This window comes from Chenopodium quinoa, unplaced genomic scaffold (assembly GCF_001683475.1).
Source record: "Chenopodium quinoa cultivar QQ74 unplaced genomic scaffold, ASM168347v1, whole genome shotgun sequence".
Taxonomy (NCBI): domain Eukaryota; kingdom Viridiplantae; phylum Streptophyta; class Magnoliopsida; order Caryophyllales; family Amaranthaceae; genus Chenopodium; species Chenopodium quinoa.
In genome coordinates, this window is record NW_018744239.1 from 3407513 (window position 1) to 3421852 (window position 14340).

At 40.3% G+C, this 14340-nt stretch overlaps 2 protein-coding genes across 2 annotated transcripts; one reads left to right on the plus strand and one right to left on the minus strand.

Annotated features, from left to right (window-relative positions):
* Positions 1–728: 728 nt before the first annotated feature.
* On the plus strand, positions 729–1903 carry LOC110694543. Its single transcript, XM_021871724.1, has 2 exons — positions 729–1118; positions 1207–1903. Exons 1-2 carry the CDS (start codon positions 875–877, stop codon positions 1809–1811), a joined length of 849 nt encoding a protein of 282 aa, XP_021727416.1. The 5' UTR covers positions 729–874; the 3' UTR covers positions 1812–1903.
* A 70-nt stretch (positions 1904–1973) lies between these two features.
* Positions 1974–2962, minus strand: LOC110694195. Its single transcript, XM_021871372.1, has 3 exons — positions 2739–2962; positions 2243–2659; positions 1974–2158 (listed from the first exon to the last, which is right to left on the minus strand). Exons 1-3 carry the CDS (start codon positions 2751–2753, stop codon positions 2018–2020), a joined length of 573 nt encoding a protein of 190 aa, XP_021727064.1. The 5' UTR covers positions 2754–2962; the 3' UTR covers positions 1974–2017.
* Positions 2963–14340: the final 11378 nt, after the last annotated feature.

A 14340-nucleotide genomic window follows, 5' to 3' on the forward strand; every position in this document is an offset into this window, starting at 1 on the left:
TGCGAGTTACCGTTGGGTGTTGGAAAAGTTGAGAAACTACATCGGCCCAAATGTACAGCCATCGGCCATCGTAAGTGATTGTGAGGGAGGTCTTTTTGCCCCTATAGCGGAGCTGTTTCCGGAGTCGAGCCATTTACTGTGCACATGGCACATCAACAACTGCGTGAAAGTCAAAGCCTACAATCTTTTCAACAAGAATTTAGTAACAGCAGAGACATTGGTAAATGGTAAGTGGCGGAAGATCATGCAAGCTACCACAGAGGCAGAGTACGATCGAGCCTTGGAAAACTTCAAGGATGCGTACAAGTGGTGCCCGCCAATCGTAGACTATGTGATGCATCAGTGGGTACCTCAGAGGGAAAAGTTTGTCAAATATTGGACGAACCAAGTTCTTCATTTTGGGAACATTACGACATGCAGAGTCGAGAGCGCTCATAGAGCTTTGAAGGACTGGATTGATTCTTCCACGGCTGCTCTGGATACACTGTTCGAGAGAATAAACAAGGCTATTGATACTCAGAGGAACGGCATCAAGAACTATCTCGAGGACTCCAGACGACGACATGGCATGTTGTATGGCCATTTCATATTTAAGATTCTCCACGGTCGTGTGTCACACCACTGTTTGGGGTTGATTCTGAGCGAGTATACCAGGATGAGGGAGTTGGGCGATGAAGTGGCTATTCGGTGCGGATGTGCTATATCAATTACTCATGGATTACCTTGTGCATGCACCATTCACCGCGTAATTACGCAAGACAGGGCGTCGTTACATGTCGATCAGGTTCATCCATTCTGGCGGACGCTCGTTATCGGAGAGCATGCTGTTCCGCATACGGTTCACCGTGAACAGGAGGAGTTGGAGCAGTTTCAGATGATGTTTGACCAAGTGTCCTCCAGTCACCCTTCGATCATTCGTAGTGCTACACACATACTTCATGACATGTTCAATACATCGTGTTTGGATACCGAGGAACCGGAAGGGGTCGAGCGACCTAGGGGTCGACAACCACGGCGGAACAAGAGTGCGTTTGAGTACATTCGCGGTCGTGGCCGTGGTCGTACATCCTCATCAAGTGGCAGCCAATCATCGTCGTCGGTGAATATGCCCAGCACCGGTAAGACATTCGACTTCAATTTCTTTTGTTGACTGTTTGATTAGTTTACTGTTGATTTGTTTATTGTGTTTATTGATGTGTGTAACAGGGAGAATGGACATTGAACATTTTCCATATAAGGACAGGATCCCTAATATCATGATGCCATTCTTGGACGGGTGGAATGATGTCATTGCAGATGGTAACTGCGGATTTCGGGTTGTGGCGGATGTGTTTCAAATGGGTGAAGACAACTACGGTTTAGTGCGGCAGTTGATGTACAGTGAAATCGCATCAAACCGAGATGTGTATGGCCATGTGTACGGCGAGGACTTGGATAGGTCTCTGCAGCGTATCCGGTGGGGAGGGGGACCTTGCGGTCAAAATCATTGGTTCGATGCGCCACTTGATCTCTTTGCCGTTGCAAACATCTACAAGTGTGCAGTCATGCATTTCGGCCTTGGTTTACATAGTCGAGCCTATTATCCATGTACAACGGTTCTGCCCTGGTGTTCGCGCGAGACCGTCACCAGATCGGTAAGGGACGTTGCTATTGGATTTCTTGGGCCGTCATACAGACATTTTATCCGATTAGACATGTCACCCGATTTTCCGGTCCCAAATATCATACCGAAGTGGTATGAAATTCGTAGAGCAACCGTGGAGGGTTGGGATGCTTTGTACCATGCTCGCGTGCAACAGTGGAACAATTAATTGCCATGTAGTTTTACTATGAGGCCTTGTATTGTCAATACTATGTCATTTCTATGTGTTCATTTTTAAAAGATAATGTTTCATTTTAAAAACTAACAACAATAATTTCAAATATTACAAACTAAAAAGATAATATTGAATTTTAAAAACTAAGAACAATAATTTCAAATATTACAAACTAAAAAGATAATGTCTAATTTCAAATATCAGTAATCCCTCTGTGACGCCCACTGCCACTGCTCAAGGGTCCGTTCCAGATCGTCTATAACAGCTCTGCCTGATGCACCCGTCATGCAGTCCCTTTCCTCAAAAAGTCGGTGTCCCAACTGCATAATCTTGCCCATCCACTACACAAAACAAAAAACATGATACGACGTATTATACATATATATATTAAAATAAGAGAACAACAAATAAAAGATGAGACGTACCGCATAAGAGGCAGTGGCAGGTGGCACATCGTCATCATCTGCGTCGTCGATGTCTTTGATCAACCTCGGGTGCGAGTGCCGGATGTACCATTCCATGTAGTGCTGGTCACACATGGCAGTCACCCCACTTGGCGGCCGCTGCAGCTCCGCCGTCCATAGGCGGGCAACCATCGGAAACTGCTCCCACATGGATATCATGTTTGACGGCCATTGGACGACGTACTCCTTCGACGACGCAGATCGTACCGCCTTACTGGGCCATGCCGGTGGAGGTGGGACAACTTGGACAAATCCAAGCTGGCGAAGACAGCGCTGCGGCATGTACGCCTCTACGATCTCGCGATACTGAATCAGTCCAGTGTAGAGGGTCCTGGGTACCCTATTACTAGGGTTCTGGCCGAAAGGCATCCAGTTCACCTGCACATTATTTAAAATCAGTAACAGTCATAAAATAAAGCATCAGATTGTAAAAGTAGAAATAATTTAATCACTGTACCTCTAAGGGGGACATCCTGTCAAGCGATAACCGTATGGAGCGCAGGCGGTCAACGGACTTCTTCTCGACACGCGGACTCCACGCACAGGCACGTGGCTGGCCATCACCAATGGGAACCGGGTCGCGGTGTGGTCGAAACGCAGGAAAATACTCGTATATCCAGGTCTGTAACAACGTCAGACATCCAGTGATACCTGCTGCATCAGCCCGGCTCGAGAATCCTAACTGGCGATACAGATACGCCAGCGTAGCCGACCCCCAAGAAAACTGGCCTACTCTGTCGGGCTCACACGCGTCAACTATGTCGCGTGGCCTGAGCTTGTTCCCGCTCTTATCCGGAAACAAGGTACACCCGAGAAGAAGAAAAACATATGCAGCCAGCTGTGTGTCCTGCGTCCTACGTGCCGTAGGGTGCAAACATCGCTGCAAGACGGCTGCGATCTTAACGCCGCCGTGATCCCACACACCAAGTGCCGATGTGTACAGCGCAGCCCTATCCACCGCCAACAGCTCCGCTAGTAAATCTGCCTGATCCGCATCAGTGACGACAGATGCTCGGTTTCCCTCCACGGGAATCCCAAGGATGGCCTCGACGTCATGCAACATGATCGTCATCTCACCGAACGGAAGGTGGAACGAGTTCGTATCCGGCTGCCATCGCTCAACGAAAGCCGTGATCAGCGTCCAGTCAATCCTGTCGTGCATGGTGGCAGGAAGGTGACTCACTCTAGTGGCCCTCAATCGCCCGACCATCTCGCTCTCCTCCGGCCAAGCATCAGCCCAGCTACACAAAAACCTACAAGTCTTTTCCCGGGTTTGGCATTTCAAAATGCCTGTATCCAAAGCCCTCTCCTGGTCCTCCCAAATACGGGTAGCGATGTGTCCTAAAAAGCTAGGAATCACACTCCCGTCTATAGGTCCCCCGGCCACCTCACCCCTCACCATCCAAGAATCATTAACGGCCGTCGACCGTTTTCTGCTACCCGCAGACACAGTGGACGCAGATGATGTGCCAGATCTACTAACAAACCTACCATCTCGACCCTTACGCACATCTACCCTATGCGTCTCATACGTATCATCAAGCCTCTGACTGAATGGACCGTAATCATCATATGGTCCACTCTGATCGTCGACATCCTCATCTGCATCATCCTCGTCCTCGACCTCCTCCTCCTCGACCTCCTCCTCCTCCTCCTCCTCATCATCATCATCATCTTGATCGTCCGCAGAACAGTGCACCCGTTCTCTGCGGGCCGAGGCCGAAATACCACGGGATCTAACGTGTCTGGGCCCCGAGCTCTCCATTGAGTAGATCGTACTCCTCACGACGTCAATACTCTTCCCCGCACCAGGTCTAAATTGCGATGCCTAACTCCAAGTAAATAACGAAACATAATAACGAAAACAAATTAAAAAAAGTCGAAAATAAACACAAAAGCAAATAAACAAGTCACGGAAATAAAATTATAAACATAAAAAATATAAATATATACAAGACAATATACATATAAACATAAAAACAAAATATAAATATGAACAAAACAATATACCAAAAACAAAATATATAACCAAAAACAAAAAATATAAACAACAAACTAAAAAATGAAAAACATAAACAAAAACAAAAAATCAAAAATGCAAAGAAAAAACCAAAAACAAAAAACTAACAAAACTTAAAAAATTTAAAATTGCAAAAACTTAAAAAAAGAAGAACATCAAAATTTTAAAGAAAATTTATAAAATATAATTCAAAAAAAAAAAAATACATAGGAACATAAAATTAAAAATTAAAACCAGATACAATTTTTTTTTTAAAAAAAAAAATAGAACATAAAATTAAAACAAATAAAAAAACAAAATTTAAAAAAAAAAAGATAAAAAAAAAGGGAACATACAATTTAAAAAAAAGAAAAACAAATTTTTTAAAAAAAAAAATTCGAAAATAAAATTTAAAATTAAAAAAAACAAAAAAAAAATTAAAAAAAAAATAAAAAGGAAGGAGGCGCCTAGGCAAGACGCCCGTACGGTGGTGGCGGCGCCTAGCCCAGACGCCAATACCACGGCCGTGGCGCCTAGCCTCTGCGCCGCCGCCGTGGTAGTGGCGTCTTGGCTAGGCGCCGCCACCACCGTACGGGTGTCTTGCCTAGGCGCTTCCTCTGTGGTGGTGGCGTCTCGCCTTGGCGCCCCACCGTCGCCGGAGGTTTTTTTTTTTAAAAAAAAAATTATAAAAATTAAAAAAATTACCTTCTGGCCGGCAAACCGCCTTCCGCCCACCGCCGGTGCCGCCACTTCCTTGCCGGGCCGCCTCGACATAGCTCTGGAAATAATTTAGAGAGAGAAAGTGGAAGTAGAGAGTAGAGAGAGAAATTGTGTGTTTTTTAGTATGAGGGCAAAAGTGTAATTTCACTCTTATTTTGTGGGCTTTATGTAGGAATTTGCGGGCGATGTTTAACAGTTCACTATATTAGATCTTCAATTACAGTAAGTATGTCCAATTGATTTGGAAATTAATTAAATGTCAATAACCCCTTCAATAGACACTAAATATTATCGTGTTATTTGGACAACTTGTTACATTTCGATACAATAATTTATTACGAACTACTTCCTCCGTTTTAATATGATAGTCTCATATGGAATCTATCACATAAAATAAGGAAAGAAGAATATTTGGAATCTAACATTAAAGTCAAAAACAATTTATAAATAGTTTTGCCTTATTTAAACTTTTTTGTTTTTTTAGGAAACCGTAAAGTATAATTGCATAATTCAAGGGAATAATTTCTTTACTTAGACTCATGTCATCAATGACACAATCATTAATTTAACCAATCATAATTTAATATGTACAAAATAGGAAATAAAAACTAAGTTAAAAGTAGAATATATTCAATATGGGTATATCTTTTTGAAACGCCCAAAATAATATATGAGACTAACAAATTGAAACGAAGGGAGTATATGTCTATATTTGTTTATTAGTTTGAAGGAGTGAAATCAATTAGTTGATGAGTTCAACACTTACAAAAAATATCCTCACATTCGAGATGCATGCGTCTCTTGAATATCGATACTATAATCAAAACACGATTAGATCAATGCATAATAATAGAATTGTACATATTTTTTTTTCTTTTCTTTTTCTTTTCTTTTTTTTCTTTCTTTTTTTTTTTTTTTTTTTTTTTTTTTTTGTGAACACGAGGGGCAAGCCCCAAAGAGGAGAATTGTACATAATTTGTGACAATGTAATTATAGGTTAAGATACGAGATTTTTTACGAAACTAAGCCTTATTAGTAAACTATTTACGAATATAGACGCGTGGCCAAATTATTTACGAAACTGAGCTTCTGAGGTAAAACGCTGCCTCGGTCAGCGTTTTTCCTCATTTTTATTTATTTAATTTGTTTTGAATTATGTATTTTGTGAAATACAAAATAAAAAATAAAAAAACTAAAATACACAAAAACGCTGCCTCAGTCAGCGTTTTTGTGTTAGGCTATAACAGGCCTTAAAACGCTGACTGAGGCAGCGTTTCATTAATACTAGAAACACGCTGCCTCAGTCAGCGGTTTTGCCTGGTATATTCTTCCAGGCAGACGCAACACATTCACTCTTCCTCAAAACTAAAAACTCAAACTCACTCTTCCTCAAAGCTCTGCCGTCGCCATCGCTGCCGCTGCCGCCGCCGCCTGCTGCCTGCCACCGTCGCCGCCGCCTACTGCCTGCTGCCGCCGCGCCTCTCCTCTTCTTTATAATCACATTTTTAGTACTTCTCACTTATTTGTTTTTAAAATTTTAAAACCTAGGTTAGTTTGATAATTATATAGTACATTGTTTTAATTTGATAATGTTGTTGATTATTCTAAGTTAGTTTGATGTAAATTGATAATTATGTTGATAATTCTAAGTTAGTTTGTTGTAATTTGATAATAGTTTAGTATAAAAGCCCTAAATTGATGTTAGTTTAGTAAGAAAGTTTATGATGAAATTGTGGAAATGTTTGGTAAAAATGTTGAAAATGTTGATGAAATTGTTGATATTGTTGATGAAATTGTTGTTTTAATTTGATAAAATAGCCTATATTGTCGTTTAATTACGAAAATTATGTTATGTAGAATACGTTGGTTGTTAGTGTGAATATGTTCGTTGTGTACTTTGTTTTGGTTGTTATGTGAATTGGAACAATGATGGTTAATTATGTTTGTAGTGTGAATTTCTTGGTTGTTATTGTGCGAATTGGTGGAGATTGCATGCAATTAAGATGTGTTTTTGGTTGTTGTATAGAATATGACTGCACAAAACGCAGCTTTGTTATGCCGATGGGGGGGTGAATTTGTGTCTGATGGACCGAATGTCCAGTATAGTGGTGGAAATATGGAACCATTGCCACTTGGACCAGACATGACTTTCAACGATCTGATGAACGAGGTTCATAGCATTATTGGCTTAAACCGAATGAATGTACAACTTAACATTCAAATGAGGTTTGAGACTAATAATGCGGTTCAAGTGTTACCTTGTTCTAACGATAGACATTTGAAAGCTTTGAGGAGTGATGTTTTAATGAGGGGTTATCCACATGAGATATATGTAGAAATAGTGTCTACGTGTACGCAACAAAGTACTCGACCAGATCAACAAGCTACCTATTTTTCCGGTTACACAGAGTCCTTCCGAATGCCCTCACAAGACATTCCATCAACTGAATATGGGATGGGGTCCTTCAACAGACTGCTTCATGACGATCGGTTCCAGATGCCGTTGAGTTCACATATAGCTTCACCTGTATATGGTGGAACATCTACGACAATGTTACAGTTATATCTTCTCCCATGCAACTCCAAAGTTATTCACCTACGCAGCATGATGATCATACATCACCGTCTCAACCATTGGTGAATCATCTTGAAAATCTACAACATATGGTGAATAACGAGTTGTCTCTGTATGATGCGCTCCGGGAAACAAATGATGAGGCTGAGAGCGAAGAGGAGGAACCAATTCTGGATAACATGGATGTTGATTCTACAGACATGGAAGGTGGGGAGGCCATGGTTAGAACTTCTATTCCTTGGTTAAGTCAAGTAAATGAGAATTATGAGGTTGATCAATATTGAGCCGAATCAGGTAATCATACAACATTTGTGATTGGGGGGGAGTTTGAGAAGGGTATGTTCTTTGAATCTAAGAAACTGCTTCAGGAAATGGTGAAGAAGTATTCTATACAAAGGAACCAATTCTACACCACAGTGACCTCGAATGAGAAGGTCCTTCATCTGCGGTGCAAGAAGAATTGTGGTTGGTCGCTACGAGGCACCAAAAAAAGTGAGCACTCAGATACCTTTACCATAGTCACATACAAAGGCCCGCACCGGGACACCTGTGTCACTGAAGTGTTATCTACAGATCATGCACACTTGGATTCATCCTTAATTTCCGATTTTGTGAAGTCTTTGTGCAGAAAGATCCATGCTTGAAAGTTGAATTTATACAGGAACTCATATCCAAGCATTTTCAGTTCGACGTTACTTATCAAAGAGCATGGTATGCTAGGGAGAAAGCCATAGCTGAAGTATTTGGAGATTGGGAAAGTTCTTATGGCCGACTTCCGCACTTCATGGAAGCACTCAAACAGTCAAACCCGGGAACCGTTGTTGTATGGAAACACAAAGCTCTGGTAGACGATGTTTATTACAGCAACATGGAAGTTTTTGGAAGTGTTAGCCAGGACCGGACGATATCAGGGGCGGCGGATTGAGGACCGGCTGGATACGCGACACTTTTCGTGTGTTGCCTGATGGTGCTGATGAGGCCACAATTGCGAGACATGCTCGAGCGTACCTTTTTCTGCTCATATCGGGTGTGTTGTTTGGTGGCAAGAGTGGCAGCCATTTACAGATCATTTACCTGCAGCTGGTAGACCACGATTGGGAGCATATTCGTGGCTACAGCTGGGGCAGTGCTTGTCTGGCGATGTTGTATCGCCATCTGTGTAGAGCATCCCGCCGGGGTTCTCGTGAGATCAACGGACCGTTATTTTTGCTTCAGGTAACCTACCTATCTGTTAACAATTTAATTCGGAAAGTTCTTACTTAGTTTACAATTAACCTAGTTTTGTGTGTTTGATGTCCAGTATTGGTCTTGGGAGCACATCCATGTAGGCAGGCCAGGTAGGCCTACTATACATCGTCAGGGGCAGCAGGATCAGGACCAGCAGTATGAGCGGTACATTCCTCCACCACGGCCTTCCGCTGACGAGGCGTACGCTTGCAGATGGGCGGTCCCCAAGCTGACATATGCGCATGCGGCGAGGGGCCTGTTGTACTATCGAGACGCCCTTGATCGACTGACCGAGGATCAGGTGAAATCTTTAATTTGTTTATGAAATTGTTATTTATTATGTATACTCTTAACATATTTAATATGCACTAACCTGTTTATTATGTTACTTTTTATGTGTTATCGCAGATGACAAGGGACCCGTATGAAGCTGATTTAGTTGCTGCCATGCCTCCACATCTGCTAGATCATCAAGCGCAGTGGCGTTCTAGGGTCCCCCTGATCTGTTTTGAGGTCGTCGAGGGTCACCTACCAGATCGAGTCATGCGACAGTTTGGACTACGACAGACTGTCCCCCAGCAGTGTGACACTAGTGCCCGGCTGCACCGCATTGACCGTCGGGGAAAGAGCGACAGGAACTGGCGGACGGAGCATGCCCAATACATTGACTTGTGGCATCGACGGTTGGAGTTCGTCGTCACTGGTGACCCCATCCACGGCATTATGGATCCATACGATCCATACATGGAGTGGTACATGCGGATTACACGGCGTTTCATCAACCCCAGCTACACACCGCCATCCGCACATTACCATCCATCCTTTGACGTGATCAGGGGATATGTAAGTGTATTTGATTAACTTATCTTTATCAATTTTAAATTTGTATATCATTCAACTAAATCATCCTTAATTACTGCAGGCGTTGGATATGACGGCGATGGTTGACGCACTGTCGGACGTCCTTCCAGGCATACCTGAGCCGCCCAGAGCACAGGTCGAGCGGGTTCGAGATATGGGCATGGCTACCTTGCAGATATATGGTCACACCTATCTCGTCCACCCCCGGGACGATCACGGCGGCCACTCTAGTCACTCACAGTTCGAGGCTGGCCAGAGTAGCTGTGGGGGTGATCCTTCGTCATTCACGGGCGCAGAGGAGTACGACATTTGCAGTTTCGCGCCCCTACGTCATCCTGATGACCCATCTTCTAGCCAGCTGACTCCACCAGTACGCCCAAACCCATTTACCACGGTCCGTCACTACAACCGTCGTCAAAGGCCGAGAGTGGACATACAGGATAGAGAGCCGTTACACCAAATTGATGAGTCAGAATAGGATAGAATTATCTGATTTATTTGCTGTAATGACCTTCTCTAGTTTGTTGTACATAACACTTACATTACATTATTATTTTAATAATTATTTGAATGAATTTATGTCTTGTTTGAATTTCAAATTCCTTATTTGTCCACGTTTGACTCATTTCGTTCAAAATAAATTGTGGATGTGGAGGAGGATGGGTGGTGGAGGTGGTGGATGTGGAGGAGGAGGGTGGTGGAGGTGTTGGAGGATGTGGAGGAGGAGGGTGATGGTGGTGGTGGATGTGGAGGAGGAGGGTGGTGGTGGTGGTGGATGTGGAGGAGGAGGGTGGTGGATGTGGTGGATTTGGAGGAGGAAGGTGGTGGATGTGGAGGAGGGTGATGGTGGTGGTGGATGTGGAGGAGGAGGGTGGTGGTGGTGGTGGTGGATGTGGAGGAGGAGGGTGATGGTGGATGTGGAGGAGGAGGGTGGTGGTGGTGGTGGTGGATGTGGAGGAGGAGGGTGGTGGTGGTGGTGGATGTGGAGGAGGAGGGTGGTGGAGGATGTGGAGGAGGAGGGTGGTGGTGTTGGTGGATGTGGAAGGGGGCTGCACTGGCTGCTGTTGGGGGCCTGCTGTTGCTGCCTTCAGCCAGCAGATAAAACGCTGACTGAGGCAGCGTTTTATGCTTAGGTGTAAAACGCTGACTCAGTCAGCGTTTTTCTCTGTTATGTATACAAGAAAAACGCTGACTGAGTCAACGTTTTACTGTATTTTCAATTTTTTTTTTTAAATTTGTATTTCACATAATACGAAATTTTATAAAAAAAAATAATAACCAAAGGTAAAACGCTGACCGAGGCAGCGTTTTATGTCAAAAGCTCAGTTTCGTAAATAGTTTGGCCACGCGTCTAGATTGGTAAATAGTTTACTAATAAGGCTTACTTTCGTAAAAAATCCTAAGATACGAGTATATTCTGTGGGCAATTCTTTATATATTTCCAATTGCAATAATATGGCTTAGATTATTGTGAACTAAACTTCGACTAAGGCCCTATTCTTTAGAGGTGCACTGCTCTACTCTATTCTACTCTTCTCTGCTTAAAAATAATACTTAATATTGAATTATAATAATAATAACAATAATAAAATAAATATTTAATAATAATAATATTAAAAACTAATATTTAATAATAATAATAAATAATTAATATTTAATAAAAATAATATTATTAAAAATTAATATTTAATAATTATAATAATAATTAATATTGAATAATAATAATAATAATGAAATTTGTTTTGCTTCAATCTGCTCTGCCCAGAAGCTTAAAAGAATAGGGCCTAATAGTATTACGCTAAAGTTTGTCAACTATCATAAGTTCAATGGTATCCTCATCAGCGGTACGGACCAATAATATTTTAAACCTTATGCGTATGTACAACAGTACAATTGTACAAACACGGTATTATATAGGTTGAGAGGAAATGATTTTGGCACACCCTTATGTGAGAGTAGAGTTTTCTATGCTCTTCTCACAAAGGGGTGTGCCAAAATCAATAAAGGGTGTACCACTGTGCCAAAATCAATTTCCGTTGGGAGGTCAACAACTAATCAACTATTCTTATCATGGTTTTGATAGCGTAATGTAATCTATTCACCTGATTTTCACTTACTTATCTTATATTACATTTTTACCTTAACTTATATAAGCTTATGACTTAATAATTGAACATCGAAAAGTTATTAACGTTTCTTTTTTTGATATTACTAGGTTAGTTTCCTTGCCAAGGACAATAATTTTCATTAACTATTTAAATTATCGTTATAATTAATTTTTTATTAATAAATAAATAGCTAAACATATTGTTGTCAAATATTGATCAAAATCCATAGTACAAAAGATATAATAGATATAAAATGATGTGTTATAAATTAAAGATATAATAATTGTAAAATAATATTTAAAGATAGATCGAAATGAATGGTTTTTTAATAGTTATAAAGGTCATCACTTTTTGGTGCAGCAGGCCACACCGTCTGGCAGGGATTACCCGAACTATTATGTTAGGGGTTAATCGAATTATTCAGTCAGGGGTTACTCAAGTTACTCGGTCATGGGTTACTCGAGGGGTTTGGACAGGACAGGGGTTACTCGAGGGATTCCCTCGATCAAAAAAAAAACTTGGGGGGTTACTCGGTCAGGGTTACTCGAGTTATGATAGGTTGTCGTATACCTGTTAAAGATAAATTCCTAACAAAACCAACAAAAAAGTAGTAGGGTAAATAGGGTCGAGTCCACAAAGAGAAGACTATTCAAGCTAATTAAATTCTAAGGAATTGGAAAAACTAAAATGTGTCACGAGTTGGGATAGAAAAGTAGTGTAAATTATAATATGAATAAAACAATTAATAAAAAGACCTAGGGTTATAGAAAAGTAGTCTAAATTATAATATGAATAAAACAATTAATAAAAAGACCTAGGGTTATGGTTTACCATATTTATAGTTCTAAATCTATCAAATATCAATAACAATTCAATAAATCAATTATCTAGAACAATTGTTAAGCCTACGGTTGGGTCTTAACGTTCTTAATTCAATATATGTAGTTTAGTTGTTAACATAATTAAAATTGCTAATTGTAGGTAAGCCTCTCTAAAAGTAAGATATTTCGATTCAAACTCTTATTAACATTAATTAATAAAACAATTGATAATGTTGCAAGATTAACAATAAAACGCTATCAATTAGAGAAATCAATAATCAAACTATTAATAACATCAATCAAAATTCATCACATAAACATGGATTCTCAAACCCTAGAAATTAAAGTACTCAAACATGAAACAAAAAATAAAAAGTACATCTAATAAATAAAGCATAATTAAAGTAATAATGATAAAAAATTACCTCAATAAATTAAAGTAAGAAACTCAAGAATCATCCATGGAAGAATCCATGGAGACGCCATGAGAAACTAGGGTTTAAGAGAAAATCTCCCCAACGAACGTAAAGTAATAAAAGGTATTAAAGGCAAAAAATAAAAATAAAATCCCTTAGGCATTTATATTATCCTAAAACTAATCTAAAAATAATTAAAGAAAAGAAATAAGAAAATATAAATTATATAAGTTGCAATAATATTATTGGATGATAGAAGATGACTTGGCACGAATAAGATCGACAGAATCAAGGGACAAGTGAATGATGTGTAGCGACGAAGCCTTGTGGTTGTGGGATGGTCGTGCACTCGCCAAATTCTGCAGACGTAGGTTTGGCTGCAGGTTGGCAGTAGCTATGGTAAGAGTGTGCTGGACGCTGGGTATGGTCGCAGGCTACCTATCTCGACCATAACTTCCATTCAAGGCGGGGGCATGTGCCCTATCATTGGAAAGATATTTAAGTATAGTTTCCAACGCAATTCGAATCGCTTCAATTAGATCTGTAGAACTCAAGTTATGATCAAAAGAGTGAGCAAGGTTCAGTTTTGACACTTTTAAACCATTGTTTTTCTTCATTTCTAAGTCAAATTCATTTTCGAAAGATGCATAGCGACCCTTGCGAATGCTATTTTCATTCCTCATGAACATTATAATTAAAATCAATATCCACAAACATGGGATCTTCGATTAATAAGCTCAATTCAACGGCTTCCATCTAAATATCATCTGAATCAACTCCAAGCACGTCAAAATCGTCCAAATGACTATGAAATCACTCGAAACATTAAGAAAAAACACAAACGGAGCTTAAAAGAGTACTGAACAAACAACTTATACATTTGCGACCTAAAAGGCGACAAAAGACCCTAAAAGCAACAATAAGACTATCATAAATGTGCCTATAAATCCTATATAAGTGTGATTCATCAAGTTACTCGGTCAAAGGTTATTCGGTCATGGGTTGATAGGTTGTCGTACACCTATCAAAAATAAATTCCTTACAAAACCAACTAACAATGTAATAGGGTAAGTAGGGTCGAATTCACATAGAGATGGTATTCAATATAACCTTTAATAAGTTGGAAAAACAAGTCACAAAATTCGAAAAGAGAAGTAGTCTTAACCCAATTATCATCCATGGAAAAATCCATGGAGATGCCATGAGAAATTAGGGTTCCATAGAAAACCAAAAAAAAACGTAAAATAATAAAAGATATAAAAAATATAAGGAAAAATAATAATCCCTTTTGTATTTATATTATCCTAAAATTAATCTAAATATAAATAAATA